At 38.4% G+C, this 16,768-nt stretch overlaps 1 protein-coding gene across 1 annotated transcript in view; it reads right to left on the bottom strand.

Annotated features, from left to right (window-relative positions):
* The window catches only part of LOC150020226 (kelch-like protein 5), a 43,189-nt gene that overhangs the window by 13,261 nt on the left and 13,160 nt on the right, over nucleotides 1–16,768 (bottom strand). Inside the window, exons 5-7 of the mRNA XM_090268188.1 lie at nucleotides 14,827–15,013; nucleotides 8,545–8,769; nucleotides 2,566–2,728 (exon numbers count right to left, since the gene is read on the bottom strand). Coding sequence (XP_090124314.1) covers nucleotides 2,566–2,728; nucleotides 8,545–8,769; nucleotides 14,827–15,013 — 575 coding nt within the window. The remainder of the gene's footprint in view (nucleotides 1–2,565; nucleotides 2,729–8,544; nucleotides 8,770–14,826; nucleotides 15,014–16,768) is intronic.

The raw sequence follows: 16,768 nt of genomic DNA on the forward strand, positions 1-16,768 counted from the left end.
CACTCTTCTTGGGGTGACCTGAGCACCACTGCAGCTAAGGGGCAGCAGGATAGTCTCAGAAAAGCTGCGCACTTCAACTTACTGTAGAGATGGTTATATTTAGTTCCTTATAAAAGAGAGTATTTAAAAATTTTGTTTTAAAAATATTTTATTGATTGTGCTGTTACACTTGCCTGAATTTTTCCCCATCTGTCACCCTCCACCCAACACCTGCCACTCCCTTAGGCAATCTCCCCACCATTGTTCATGTCCATGGGATGGAACATGCGTATATGTTCTTTGGCTACTCCACTTCCTATACTGTAGTTTACATCCCCAAGACTATTCTGTAATTACCTTTTTGTACTTCTTACCTGACTTGTAAAATTATGACCTCACCTTTCACCCATTCAGCCATAGCCCTCTCCCACCTGGCACCGTCAAAAATGCTCTCTGTATCCCTGATCGTCTCTCTGTTCTTTTTGTTTGCTTAGTTTTTTAGATTCAGTTGTTAATAGGTATGTGTTTACTGCCATTTTATTATTCATAGTTTTGATCTTTTTCTTAAATAGGTTCCTTTAATGTTTCCTATAATAATGGTTTAGTGATGATGAAGTCCTTTAGTTTTTTCTCGTCTGGGAAGCTCTTTATATGCCCTTTGATTCTAAAACGATAGCTTTGCTGGGGAGAGCAATCTTAGCTACAGGTCCCTGGTTCTCATGACTTTGATTATTTCTTGCCAGTCCCTTCTAGCCTGCAGTGTTTCTTTTGAGAAATTGGTTGACAGACTTAGGGGAACTCCCCTGTAGGTAACTGCTTTTCTCTTGCTGCTTTTAAGACTCTCTCTTTATCTTTAACCTTTGGCATTTTAATTATGATGTGTCTTGGTGTGGGCCTCTTTGGGTCCAACTGTTTGGAACTCTGTGCTTCCTGGAGTTGCATGTTTACTTCCTTTACCAAATCAGGGAAGTTTTCTCCCATTATTTTTTCAAATAGATTTCCAATTCCTTACTCTTTCTGTTCTCCTTCTGGCACCATTATGATGCAAATGTTGGAACACTTGAAGTTGTCCTAGAGATCCTTACACTATCATTTTTTTTGGATTCTTTCTTCTTCTTGTTGTTCTGCTTGGTTGTGTTTTGTTTCTTTATGCTCCATATCATTGATTTGACTCTTGGCTTCATTCATTTCTGCTTGGCACGTTTTTATGCTGTTGAAGTACTCACTGAGTTCCATGAGCATTCTTATAACCAGTATTTTGAATTTTGCACCTCACAGATTATTCATCTCCATTTTCTTTAGTTCTTTTTCTAGAGTTTTAATTTTTGTTTCAATTGCCCATGTTTCTTTGCCTCCTCATTTTGGCAGCCTCCCTGTACTTGTTTCTATGTATTAGGTAGAGCCTCTATGATTCCCTGTCTTGGAAGAGTGGACTGTAGGGTCCAGTAGCATAGCCTCCCCTATCACCCAAACTGGGTATAGGAGGTGCACCTTTGTGTGGGCTGAGTAAACCCTCCTCTTGTAGTTGAGCATTGATTGCTGTTGGCAGGTCTATGGGAGGGATTTACCCAGGTCAGTAAGCTGAAGAACTGGCTGTGACCAATGACCACCAACCTTCACCCTCTGTGGAGGAACAGCTGTGCCAGGGCAAGGTGGTGGTGCTCTGAGGTTGTCTGTAGCTGTCCACTGGGTACACAGGCTCTGGGGTCTCCTCAGTGGTACAGGTCAGGACCAGCCACCACCTGTGTTATGCCTAGGGACTCCCAGTGTGAACTACAAAGCAATCTGCAGCTCGCTGCTTCTTGTGCTGGGTAGAGCCAAACTGTGATCCAAAGCTGGCTGCTGCTAGTGCTGGCCCTGAGGCTGCTTAGTCAGAGATAGAAGGGCTGGGGGCAAGCCATAATTGTGTGGGGCAGAGGCCCAGGTAAACGCCAGGGCTAGGCAAAGTGTAAGCCCTGATGTCAGACACTTCAGTTCCTCCCCATATGCCACTAGTGCCTTTCAAGCTGCTACCCCAGTGGTGCTGGAGCTCATAGGGAGTGAGTCTAAGTTCATGTCTGGGTTCTTTAAGAGGAACATCTTGGGACTCCAGAAACTTTTCCACCAACTCAATCCATGCTCGTTTTGCAGCCAGAAGTTATGGGGGCTTATCTTCCAGGAAATGGAACCCTGGGCTTGGGGGCCTAGTGTGGGACTGCGACCCCTTGCTCCCAAGATATCCCTCCCAAATTTATATCTACTACACATGGGTTTGTGGACCTGCCTGTTCTGTGTCCCCACATCTCCACGTCCCCATGTCTCCTACCCTTCTGGATTGATGTGGTTTCTTTAGTTGTGTAGTTGTTGGGCTTTCATTCAACTCAATTTCTCAGTGATCCATAATTAGTTGTAATTTAGTTGTAATTTTGATGTGGTTGTGCAAGGAGGAGAGCCATGTTTACCTACACCTCCATCTTTGAAAATTTGTTTACATCACTTAGTATTTCTTTTTTGTGATTTATTTATGTATGTTTTTAAGTTGGATATGACACAGCATGATAAATTTAGTTTATTGTGTTTCAAATAGAACTTTAAGTATTTCCTTACTTTCCACTTAGTACTGCCACACCGACTGTGCTCCTGGGGGTGGACATAGCGGCAACAAAGTTCCACTGGCGAGCCTGAGAGTCCCATCTTTCCACTGTATTCAGATAGCTCCAGCCATCATGCCCTCCGACTGCATACATGGGACCTTCCAATACAGCCACACCTACAAGGAGACAGGAAAAAATACTCACTTAAGAATGGCATTTTAACTGAAATGTAAGTACAATAAATCTTAAACATGCAAATTTAACTAAGCCAAAACTTTATAATATGGATATCTGGTTTATTCACAGCTCTTCTTAGTATATTGGCAGGTGAGTGAGTGGAAGAAATAGCACTACAACTCTGGTCTTAAAAGTTTTAGAGGCAGACTTCCAGCCAAGATGCAGGCCTAGACAGACACGCTGCATCTCTCTCCACAACTAAGAAGGAATACAACTACCTCAACTAGAGACAACCGAAGTTCCAGAAAATAGAGCTGCACGGAAGTCCAATAATTGAAGAAATAAAGAAGAAATACTCATCCAGACAGGTAGAAGGGGCGGAGCCGGGGCGGAGAAGACACAGTGTGGCGGTGGAAGCAGCGGGGGCAATAGCAAGCTGTTGGAAAGCATGGTCACACATTTTAAAAACTAGGGAGGGACACCTGGGGAGTGCTCCCAGCAGTAGACCAGACCACACAACTCATGGTCCCAGCGCCAGGAAAAATAAAGCGTCATTGCTTCTGACTGTGCAAACCATTGGGGGTTGGGGCAGAGGAAGAGGCTGCCACTCTCTCAGCAGAGTCAGCTTACTAGAGGGCCCCCACAGTCCTAGAATGTCTGCAGACCCACCCACTCTGGGAACAATGGCCAGGGCAGCAGCTAGAGAGGCGTCAGGCCCATACAGAATTGGGAGAGGTACCTGGAAAGGGGCAAGCGCTGAGCAAATGGCATTGTTCCCTTTCAGACCTCTCCCCCATATACAGCGCCACAACGTGGTGAAACAGGTCGCCTGTACTGATGAATACCTAAGGCTCCGCCCCTTACAACGTAACAGGTGTGAAAGCTCTACCTAAGATACAGAGGCAAACAAACGCAGGAACCTGTCAAGATGAGGAAACAGAGAAATATGGCCCAAAAGAGGGAATAGATCAAGGTTCCAGTGGGAGAACTAAGCGATGAGGACATAGCCAACCTAACAGACATACAGTTCAAAACAATGGTGATAAAGATGCTCACAGGCTTGACAGATATGCTTAAGTATGGCAAATGCATAGGGGAAGAAGTGAAGGCTATGCTAAATGAAACAAAGGAAAATCCACACGAAACCAATGGTGAAGGGAAAGAAACCAGGGTTCAAATTAAAGATCTGGAACACAAGTACAGAATGAAGAAGCAAGAATTGAAAAACATGAGGAGAGGCATAGGAACCTCTGGGGCAACTTTAAACATGCCAACATCCAAATCATAGGGGTGCCGGAGGAGAAGAAGAAAAGCAAGAAACTGAAAGCTTATGTGAAAATAATAATGAAGGAAAACTCCCCAAATTTGGCAAAGAAAATAGACATACAAGTCCAGGAAGCACAGAGAGTCCCAAACAATCTAAATCCAAACAGGACTACACCAAGACACATCATAATTAAATGTCAAAAGTTAAAGATGAAGAGAATCTTAAAAGCAGCAGGAGAAAAGCAGAGTTACCTACAAAGGGGTGCTTATAAGACTATCAGCTGATTTCTCAAAAGAAGCTTTGCAGGCAAGAAGAGACCAGCAAGAAGTATTCAAAGTGATGAAAAGCAAGGACCCACAACCAGGAGTACTCTATCCAGCAAAGCTATCATTTAGAATGGAAGGGCAGATGAAGTGCTTCCCAGACAAGGTAAAGCTAAAGGAGTTCATCATCACCAAGCCATTATTATATGAAATGTCAAAGGGACTTACTTAAGAAAAAGAAGATAAAAATTATGAACATTAAAATGACAACAAATCACAAGTATCAACAACTGAATCTAAAAAATATAAACAAAATCTAACTAAGCAAACCAGAACAGGAACAGAATCATAGGTATGGGGATCATTTGGAGAGTTATCAGCTGGGAGGGGGGTGGGGGAGAAATGGGGAAATGGTGCAGGGATTAAGAAGCATAAATAGTTGGTAAAAATAGGCAGGGGGAAGTTACGAATAATATAGGAAAGGGTGAAGCCAAAGAACTTATATGCATGACCCATGGACATTAACTAGGGGGTGTGGGATTGCTGAAGGGAAGGGGGTACTGGGCGGAGGGGAGCAAAGGGAAAAATATTGGACTACTGTAACAACATAATCAATAAAATATACTTTAAAAATATTTTAGAGGCAATGTTTTGAGGTCATATAGTGGGAAATTATTAAAAACTACACAAAGTGCACAATTCCCATATTTAAAACATTTTTCAATAATATGGATTTAAGATATATTTGAGAAAGCATTTTTATTCCTTTCCCCCATTAATTCAGATTTGTGAGATTTTTATTGCAGTTATATTTGATACCACTATCTGTTGATGAATCATCATCGGGAAACTAAGGCAGGTTCATTTGTTCATTTACTCAACAGAACATAACAGATAAGGGCTCTGCCCTCATGGAGCTAATATTTCAGTTGGGAAACAAATATTTTGGGTATTGTTAATGCTATTAAGAAAAACTGAATTTATTAATGGTAGAGAGTTAGGGGGAGATCTCTCAGATAAGGTGACATTTGAACAAACACATAAGTGAAGTTAGGAAACCAGACATGGAGATATGTGAGGGAAGAGACGGTGAGGTAAAGGGAATCATATGTACTAAGGGCCCAAGGCTTGTTCAGCATGTCTGCAATAAAGCAAGGAGGCCAGCTGGGCCGGCAGGGTGAGTGACAGAGAGAGTGTAGGATGTGAGGGAGAGTGTGGAGCCAGATCATGCAGCATGGTTGGGGCTATTGCAAGGGTTTCGGGTTTTATTCTAAATGAGACAGAGCCAGTAGAAGATTTTGAGATGAGGTGTGACATGATCACAGTCAGGTGAGATATAAATATGAACACTAGTGGGTCAAAATACAAAATTTGCACTACAAATACATTTTAATTTGTGAAATCATGGCCAGATGTGATATAAATATTCATCATTCATACATGTCCCAAATTAACATATTATTCTACTCATTGGTGCCCTACCAGTCAGTATTGGCTATTGCAGACACGCCAATGTATCTATAGGTCCTATTATATATAATATACATCCAATTATATGTGTGTGTACAACTAATCAAAGGACAGGAAGGAAAAAATAATGGTTCCATTTAGTCCAACACCTTAAATAGTATCTTTGATAAGAAATATTAGCAGCAGAACCACGTTTTCAAAGGAAGTCTTCATATAATTTCCATATGCAAAGTGATAAAAGGAGTGTTTCCTACATAAAAGTTCCTTTTATAAAGAACTTTTATAAATTTAAAACATTTATTACAAGGTAAATTAATAAGAACAAGGCTGTTTTAAAAGATGCAAAAATCTAAAGTAAAGGCTTAAAGTAGACACTTTGAGCTATGTAATCATTCTCCTTTGAACTTGCTGCAGTTCAATGAAAGTCTTTTGTAGGCCCTGGCTGCTGTGGCTCAGTGGATTGAGCGTCAGCCTGCGAGCAAAGTGTCGCTGGTTCGATTCCCAGTCAGGGCACATGACTAGGTTGCACGTCAGGTCCCCAGCTGGGGGCGTGAGTGAGAGGCAACCACACAGTGATGTTTCTCTCCCTCTCTTTCTCCTTTCCCCTCTCTCTAAAAATAAAATAAACAAACAAATAAATTATTAATAAATAAATAAATAAAATTAGTTTTTAAAAAATGTCTTTTGTAGGGTACCTGGGACTAATGATAGGATTCCATGCTCAATCTAGTTCGCATAAAACATAGCTGGATCACGGACATTCTCATTCCATGTACCATATGTATAAGAATTTACCTTAAGTTAGAATTAAGTTTCTTTTCCCCAAGGAAGGGGAAGGTTTGCAGTTGAATCACACCATTGTCCCTGAATTTTATGGTTAACTCAAATTTATAAGCCTCATTCATGCTGCTTTTAAGATATATCTTCCCACATTCTGTGCTTATGTAATAGGCAATTTTATGGACTCAAGGGCAATGTTTATAGTTTTCTTTTTAAAATCATATAGTTAATTTTAAGCTCCCTCTCTGCACCTTAGCTGTGACCCTCTGGTTTACTTCCTTACCAAACTTGAAACTTAAGACCACCTTTTACTGAAACCTAATTGCAAATAGTAGAGTCCCTTGTCTCTTTGACCTTTTGCTATACTCTCTACCACTACCTAGATGGTATCTTCATGCCTAGATAATTTTCACTGGCTTTTTGGGGTAGCTTCTACTCAGGTGCTCAGTATTAATAAAGTGAGTTAGTAGAACGCTATCCAAACTATGCCTTCACTGTTACTCATCCATTTTTTAAACTCATCTTTTATGGTGGCCTATCAAATTCTTTATTGCAACTATTTTAAACGTTTTCCAAACTGTGATAAATTGACAACAGGGCCACCAATTCTTCCTCTCCTTGAGTGCGATGTGACTCTGCTGCTCCTTCCATCAAGAGGAGATGTCTATTTCTCTACTCTTTGAATCTGAACTTGCCCATGTAACTTGTTTTGGTCAGTGGGGTGTCAGCAAACATGATGCAAACAGAAGCTTGGAAGTGTTTGTGCACTGGGCTTGCCTTTGCTTGCTGCTTTTGGAATCCTGTGACTGCCACACATGAAGAAGCCTGCACTAGCCTGCTGAATCATTAGCGGTGCTGGCCAGCTGCCTGTGTTTCACAGGCCAGCAACCTGCCTACCACCACACATGTGAGTGAGGCCAGCCTGTCAACCCATCAGCCTTCCACAGATTAATGAGAAAACAGAGCACAGATGATCCAAGACAGCCCAGACCAGAGCAGCCTAACCTGCAGATCCATGAACTAAATAAACAGTTGGTGTAAGCCTCTAAGTTTTGCAGTGGTTTGTTATACAGCAAAAGCTGGGTGATACTCATGTATTTCAAGCCTCATGTCATTTTATTTCCACCTCTTTCACTCTCACCAAATAATTCTTTCTATTTCACCTACTCTTTCTCTTATGAGAAAAAGAGAGGTCATCTGATACAAGATCCCTAAATTCTCTTTTATCATCTCAGAGTGAGCCATTGGTTTCTGGAGGGTAAAGATAGTGTCTTCCACATTTTTACATACCTACAGAGCAAAGAGTATGGCACACGGCACATGTTAATTGGTGTCTGCTCAGTGAATTACTAAATGTAAAAATGAAAAGTATCTATCATTACATTCTCTGTGCCACCTCCAAATTGTTCTGGGTTTTACTCATTTCTGCTTAAAAACCATGGGATACAGATAGAAAACCATAATGCTAAAAATTTTCAAAATAACATTTCAATTAAGTTAGATAATACTAATTGTCAACATGAAACATACATGTCCAAAGGTGGCTTGTTGGTCTATCATTCTACACTAAAACATTCATGTTTTTTTTGCCCTTGCCAGGTGGCTCAGTTGCTTGGAGTGTTACCCCTTATATTAAGAGGTTGTGGGTCTGATCCCCGGTCGGGGCATATACCTAGGTTGTGGGATCGATCCTTGGTCAGGGCATATATGAGAGGCAAAGGATCGATGTTTCTCTCTCACATTGATGTTTCTTTTTCACTGTCCCTTCCTTTCTCTCTAAAATCAAATAAACATATCCTCTGGATTAAAAAAAAAATATTCATGCTTCTATTTGTACTCATTGCACATATACATGTATGCATATGCTTGTATTCTGTGCTCCCACTTCTCAGATAACAGATCACGTGAAGGAATGCGTGGTGACTGCTGCTGACCCTGCAGCTGCCACACTGATCTTCTTCTGCCTGGTACAGATGTAAAAACGCTGTGGAGCCCAAACACACAGTACTATGCACCAATCTGCAGTTGCGCTCACCAAGGCCATGCCTGTGGGTGGACATAGGCGACATCACACTCCAGGTTTTTGTTCTGGGGTTGTAGCATTCGACAGTGTTCAGAGTCTTCAGTCCATCTCTCCCTCCGACCACGTATAGTTTGTCATCCAACACCGCAACACCGAACTGTAGCCTCCTCCCATTCATATTTGCGACAGGAGTCCACATATTTGTACGGAGATCATACTTTTCAATACTCGTTGCTCCTTAATGGTAATATATAAGTTATGTGAATAAAAATTTCACCATGATTATTTTATGAAATCATACATACAAAAGTATAGTTTTATTAGCATTGATGATAATACTTTTATTACATTCCAATAAACCCTTTCATGATCTGGCCCCTGTTTATATCCTTGACTTTGTCTGCTAATATTCTCCAGGGCATACAAGAGAGCATAGATCTCCTACTATTCTCCATGGCATACACCATGCTATGGTATCAAAAAGTAAGTGAAAAATTATCTGTCAAAGGAGGCTGAGAAGCAATAGCTAGAAGTGGGAAGAAAAGCAGGGTAGTCTAGTGTCATGGAAACCAAAGGAAAAAATGTTTAGAACAGATAGGACTATGAATAGTATCAGTATCAAATGCTACCGAGAGGGTCAAGTAAGATGAAATCTAAAAAGTATTACTACATTTAGCTACGTGGAGGTCACTGGTGACTTTAAGAAGAGTCCCTTGTTTGAGTGGCTGAGATAGGATTGGGAGGTGAGGAATGGAGATGATCCTTTGGAGAAGTTTGGCTCTAAAAGGGAGGAGAGAATGATGGGAATTACTAGATGGGTTGAGAGAGGTTTTGTCTTGCTTTGCTTTTAAAATTGGAGAAACTTGAGTTTGCTTAAATGGTAATGAGAAGGATCTAGTTATAAGGAAAGAAGCTGAAAATATAGGTTTTGACGGGATCCTGAGAGGCAGGGCAGGGCAGGGTCAGAGCACAGGTGAGGGCTGATTTTGACAGAAGGGAGAGAATACACATCCTGTTGCGACCAGGAAGGGTGAAAGCGAAAGTTCGGATCATGTGCTTTGGGAACTATGGGTGTGGGAAGTTTAGGGAGTAATTGCCTGATGAGGTCTACATTTTTTTAAGAATTGGAAGATTCAAAGAACTCTTGTTGTCTTTATTAAGTGACACCAGTGGAGTTAAGGGGAAGAAAAGCCCCACCCCTCTTAAAAAACTCCAACCCCCACTTAGGAAGAGTTTGGTTAATGTCTACTTTATTCCCCTCTTCTAAGCTTCTAATACACTATGCAATCGGTGCTATTCTTATAGAATTACAATCAGGACAAACATTTATCCTAATGAATTTGTTATAATTAGGTCATCAGAGCACTGATACTATTGATAATCTCCTAAAATTTAGAAATAGTTTTATTATATATTTTCTTATTATTGTAGTTCTATTATTTATTTCCTCTACAAAAATTTTTAAGTTATTTGAAATAAATCCCAAGTCTTTTTCTATCTCTATATTCTCACAGGGCCATATAATAGACTTCTTAGTATATAGTAGCTGTTCAAAAATATTTTTGAATTTGAATAATCTTTATTATTTTTAGCTATAAGGAGATTTTTCTCCTGCACTCAGATTATTTTAATAATAGTATTCTTGACTCATCACTCTAAATCTGATCTTAAAAACTTTCTTTGTTAAATAAGAAGACAATGCCAATCATTCTTCTTCACTAATGGATTTAAGAAATATTTTAACTTTAATTTATTTCTTTATATCTAGTTCACTCAACAGTATCATAGTCTTATATATCGGTAACTAAAAATTCTTTTGCTAATATCAAACATAATTCTTATATGAAATCTGAAAACACTGTCTAAAACATGTATCTTAGTATATATCAAAGCATAATAAATTCTTAACAACTGCAAAATTCTATGTAAAAGTTTAGAACTTCCCTAATTTATACTAAAGAATTAACCTGTTAGGTTTGTGCCAGGAGCTGGGTGGGCCAGTTCAAAGCCTTTATTGAAGGATGTTCAAGCAGGTGACTGACTCGGAGGAGACTACAGCACCAGGGGAAGGGGTAGAGGGATTTTTAAGGGCTTGAAGCAAACCCTCAGCGGGATGGGCCACCCTGCTGGTCAGCTCAGGTGTTTGTGAAAGAACAATGTCCCCTGATTGGGGATGGCTGTCAGGAGACTCACGTAAGTGATTAAAGAGAGGGGAAGAGGCAATGGGGGTGTAATTAGCTCTCAGTAGGATGTGGCGGCTATGCCATAGTTGCCGCTGTTAATGGGGAACCTTGTAATTGGGTGCATGGCCGGCATCACAGACCCTTTTTGTTTTAGCACAAGTGGTGGCTCAGGTACTGTGTGACTGCAGGCCATAGTTTCCAAGGACACAGTGACCACTGGCCACAGGCAGCAGGTTACAGGGCAGGCAGCATGGGGTCTCTGGCCCTAACATAACCTTTAAAAAGAGTAGGCACAAATATACAGTATTCCCTCACTTATCGCGGGTATTATATTCTAGACTCCCCCGCGAGAGTGAAAATCTGCGAAGCAGGAACCTTGCATTTATTTAGTATTTATATATATTTTAAGGCTTTATAAACCCTTCCCACACACTTATAAACTGTTCCCAGTCCCTTATTAACCTTTCCCACACTTTTATAAACACTCCTATGTCTTAAACATATTCTACACTCTTAAACCTATGTCTCTTTAACAACATATGTATACAGTACCTCAGAATCCCACAATATAGCGAAAAATCCGCGATAAATAATTAAATATAATTTTTAAAAATCCTGTGATACAGCGAGGCGGCAATAAGTGAACTGCAATATAGAGAGGAACTACTGTATTCTAACATTTTCTTAGTAGCTATTTAGAACCAGCCCCAGTTTATTTGTTGGGCTCTATATTAAACAGAAGCGATCAAGAACCCAATGAGCAGACTACTATCCAACTAATGCTTTTCATTACACAGACACTGGAAATAAGGTAAGGCCCAGGAAGACAGCTTGAAGAGGGTGGAAGGTCTGAGTGTTTGTTTGCTAAGAAAGACTCAGAAATAATGTTGGTCAAACCACAAGGGCCATGTTACAGAAAGACTCAAAATCTAGAAAGAGGAATTAACACCTTCTGTGGTAAGAAATAAAAAAATTGCAGGAGTTTTTGAGCAGAGTAGTAACAAGTTACCAGAAGAGTTAACAGAGCACATTATAGTCTCCATAGTCAAACTGACTGAATCCTCACTTCACCACTAATTAATTAGTTGCGTGATCCTGGGGAAGTTACTGAAATTCTGTCTTGGTATCCTCGTCTATTTAAGAGGGTAATAATAACACTCTTAGAGTTGCTATTAAAATGAAATAATACAGGTCAAGTGCTTAGCATAATGCCTTGCCCACATTAACAACATAAATAAACATGATCCAAATATGTGGGCTGCTAGGAGGCTCATTGGAATTAGAAAGATAGTAATGGAAATTTGGAAATATAAGACCCATTTGAAAAAAGTCACTTGGTGACTGCAGATTTTAAGGTTTGAGAAGGGGTTGGGGGGGGCGGCAACAGTAGATATATATTGTCTACTTTGGGTACTTGGTATCTGAGTTCCCTTCCCATGCTTGGGGAATGTTACACTGTATGTATGAGTCTTGATGAGAGGCAGGAGCCCGTCTCCCGGAAAGATGAAAAGACAGATAAACATTTTCTTTGTTCTTGGAAGTTTAGGGTACAGGACTGAGCTAAACATCGTCAAATGGATGCTTGCAGCTAGTATTTAAAATCTAAAGCAGGATTTAGAAAGAAGATGTAGCTCCTGCCTGTTTCTCAATAGCCTTCCAATAAATTTCTTATCTACTTATACGAGGCAGAGTTGGTGTCCACCGAAGAATGATGAATTATAAATCCAAGTTCTCAAGTCTGGGAGATGTGGTCTGAGAAGCTTTGAACACACAAAATTTGAGGTGAAGGTTGAACACGAAACAATGTATTTTATGCAAGCTGGAAATATAAAAATAAAATCAAAGCTAGAGAGTATAATTAATATGGGGATAACAGTTAAAGCCTTGGAAAAGAGAGGGAAAGATAAGCAGCGCTAGGAATCACTACAAAGCTAAGCACCAGTTCTAGGTTCAGAGCAGATACTTAATACTTAGTTTTTCAGACTGATTATCTGGACTGTGGAGATCTACTATTTATACTATAACTCAAATCAATTATCTTACTTTATGCATTTCTGTACTGTTTACTCATCAAGCCTATATTTAGAACTTAAGCATCTATATATACATAACACTATGCTATGTGTTAAATGGAATCATATCCATATGTCTGTATCTATATCTATCTTTGTCTCCACAAACCTAAAAGTTAAGTAACAATATAAGACTTTATATAAGAGTTCATATTTTTATATTCCTTAGAAATGTCGCAGAGAAGAGAAACCTTTAGACGTGATTAATGCATCAAGTGCATTAGCCATACAAGTAATTCAAGAGAAGGCAGAGGACAATCTTCATACATTAGACAAATACTTACTGAGGCTGTCTAAGTGCAAGGCACTGTTCTAGGCTCTGGGAATATGTTAGTGAACACAGCAAAATCCTTGCTGTTCTGGAGCTTGCTTGAGGGGAAGAGGTAGACACACTTTAATAAACGAAAGTATCAGGTGCTACGAAGAAACATGAAGCGGAGTAAAGAGATAGAAAGTGGTAAGCAAAAGATTAGAAAGTGACGGGCAAGAGGTTGCTACTGAATGGTTACAGAAGTCCTCTTTAACATTTGAGAGATCTGAGTGAGTAATTTCTGTAAGGCACAGAACATCCATGAGAGGAATAGTTAGGGTAATAAGTCTGACATGCGATGCTTGGCATGCTAGAGGAACAAGGAGGCCAATGGGACTGAAGCAGAAGGAGGGAGGGGACAGGGAGAACGAGCTGAGATCAGAGAGGCAGCCAAAATCAGGGCGGTATTGTCAGGGGATTGCAGACTGTTAGAATTCAGAGGAAGAGATTAATGTATACTGAGAGATAATACCTAGAAAGCTCCTAGCACAATACCTGGCACTGGGTAGGCAGTATGTACGGTGTTGGGTCTATCATTATTACTAGTAATAACTGTTGCAGGAATGGTACAAAGAATTTCTAGATGCTGTTGACCCAGATTTCCCAAATTTTTTATTTTACTACATATTCTTTCTATGTATGTATGTATTTTTTCCTTGAATTGTTTCAGAATAAATTGCAGAAATGATGCCCCTGTACCTTTAAATACTTCAGTGCATCTTCCTCAAAAAAAGAAATTCTCTTACAAAACCATAATACAATCACCAAAATCTGGAAATTAACATTAATACAATGCTGTTACCTAATCTGCAGACCTTATTTGGATCTTGTCATTTGTCCCAGTTATGTCCTTTATAGCAAAAGAAAATCCAAGATGATGCATTATAATAGCTGTCATATCTCCTTAGTTTCTTGTAACCTGAAACAATTCCTAAATCTTTTCTGTATTTTTGACACTGATATTTTGGAATATTACAGACAAGGTATTTTGTAGCATGTCTCTCAACTTGGATTTGTCTTTTTCTCATGAATAAATTCAGTTTATACACTTTTGCATGAGCACCACAGATGTGCAGCTGGGTTCCCTGTGCGTCTTATAAAGTGCACATGCTGCTGGGTAGTCTCATTACTGGCATATGACCTCCGATCACTTGGTTAAGGTGTTACGTGCCAGGTTTCTCCAACGTAGTAATACTATTTTACCCTTTGTAACTAACAAGCAGATGGTTGGGAGATCCTTTGAGGCTAAATATCCTGTTGCCAAACTTTCACCTACTAGCCTCAGCATCCATTGATGATTCTTGACTGAATTAGTTATTATAATGACGGTTGCCATATGGTGATTTTTCTCATCTTATCTTTGCTTCTACATTTATTAGTTGGCATTCTACTATTATAAGGAAGAGCTTTCCTTTCTCCCTTCTTTATCTGAATCAGTGTGATCATCAATACTTATTGATCTAAAAGTTATAATCTTTATTTATTTTGATGCTGAAATTATCCTAGATTGGACCATGATAGCCCCTACAGACTGTGTTCCTTGACCCATCTTCATCATTCTTTGAGCACTTCCTACTTTCTGGCTCTACAAGATGTTCTAGTCTTGTGTTGTACTTTTTCTACCCCAACGTTAGAGCCAACCATTTCTCCAAAGAGCTCTTTGGCCATATTTATTACTATTTCAAATCCATTTTTCTTCTGTTTCCCCAAATAAGAGATTACTTAATACCTTTTGTTGAATCCATTCCACCAACCGCAAATAATGTACCAGCAGTTGACTTCCTAGGTTTTGTCCGAGGACTTTGTAACATGGGCCGTCTCTCTGGTAATAAGTGATACTTCATTGCTTCCATAATTAGTTTCTGACATTCTATATCATCCCGAAAAAGTGCATTATTTTCCATGTCTGCCAGGAACTAGGAAAAAAAAAAGTGAGTATATATACTGAATGATCAAGAAAATGATAAATGTAAAAGAATAAACTACATAGTTCACAAATGGAAATAATTTCATTTAAATTTTAATCTTAATTTTAAAAACTCCAAGTCTGGACACCTATTCCAAGTAAGATATGCAACACTTATAAGAGTTATGTTTTAAATTTCATTGAAAATAAAAAAAAAACTGTGAGGGATAAGCGGTATGCTCTAAAATCTTAATAGTGTTTATCTCTGGGTAATAGGGAGACTGGTGCTTTTTTAATTGTTTTTTTTTTTTTTTACTATTTTTCTATGTTTTCCAGATTTTCTAAAATAAATCATCTTATTTTCTTAATTATAAATAATTTTAACTGAAGAGGAATAATTATAAGTTGACTAATTATAGACTGCATTTATCTGTCCTCTTTACAATCTGCAAACAACAGCAAAAACAAACTTAACAATTTCTTAAGGAGCAAAGAACTCTAACTGGTGATTATTCTAAGAGAATTAAAATCATTTGTGAGTCACCAAATCCTATTTTTTTAACTTGTGTGGTTTTATGTAAATGCATATACCCTTCCTCTAAAAAATGTATTTCTAAATAGAGTATGAGTTGAAGAACATTTTAATTTTCTTCCAGATAGACAGCCAGTTCTGCATGAGCACCATGTATGAAATGATCCCCTTCATTTCCAACCAGTTGAAGCTTGGTCATATATTACATTCTCATAAATAGATTCTGGATAAATGAGATCTATTTTTTGAATCTTTGTTCTGTTCCATTGATCTTATTTGTCTATTCCTATTCTAATACCATATAGTTTTAGTGTTTTTATAGCATTTCTAATTATCTGATATAAATTGAACCTCATTGTTCATTTTAATAGTTTTCTTGCTATTTTTGAATCTTTACTTTCCATATAAACTTGAGATAAATTTATCTAATTCCCCTTCACCATCTTGGTCCTTTTGGAATTCTAATAAAAGCTGCATTAAATTTCTTTATTAATTTTAGGAGAATTTACATTTTTATGCTATTAAGTTTTTCTGTTGAAGAAGCCTTTCCTTTTGTTGTACTGCTTTCTTCATATAGGTCTTGTGCCTTTCTTTTATTAAATATATTTTTATGTATTTTATTATTTTTATTGCTATTGAAAATAAAGTTTTAAATTTGTTTTACATATTTTTTTTTACTGGAAAAGAGGTAAATCTATTGATTATTTTATATCTGTATTATAACCTACACTTTACCACATTCCCTTATAAACTTCTAGCTATTAGGCATACAATCGTAATCATCACCAGTTGGCATCTTTTTCTAATGTGTATGCCTATTATTCCAGTTTTATTTTATTATTGCAATTACTAAACCCTTCCAAGCAATGTTAAGTAATTCGAGTGACAGAGTATTTCTGTTGCTGGTTTTAATTGATATGGTTTCAGTGTTCCACTATTTAGGATAATAGTTGCTGTAACATTTAGTAATCCATCTTTATTATATTTAGGTTGTTTTCTTCTTTATCTATTTTACTTTAGAGTCTTAAAATTAAGAATGATTGTTAATTTTTTTCCAAATATCTTTTATACATTTATTGATATGATCATATGGCTTTTTTTTCTCACTTAAGTTATTAATATAATTAATAATTACCTCAATGGATTTCCTGAAACTCAACCATTCTTGCATTCCTGAAAAAAGACGTTCCTGGTCTTCCTTTTGATACACTACAGAATTGCATTTAATAAGAA

This window comes from Furipterus horrens, unplaced genomic scaffold, assembly GCF_987537825.1.
Source record: "Furipterus horrens unplaced genomic scaffold, mFurHor1.1.pri manual_scaffold_2, whole genome shotgun sequence".
In the NCBI taxonomy this organism is placed as follows: Eukaryota; Metazoa; Chordata; class Mammalia; order Chiroptera; family Furipteridae; genus Furipterus; species Furipterus horrens.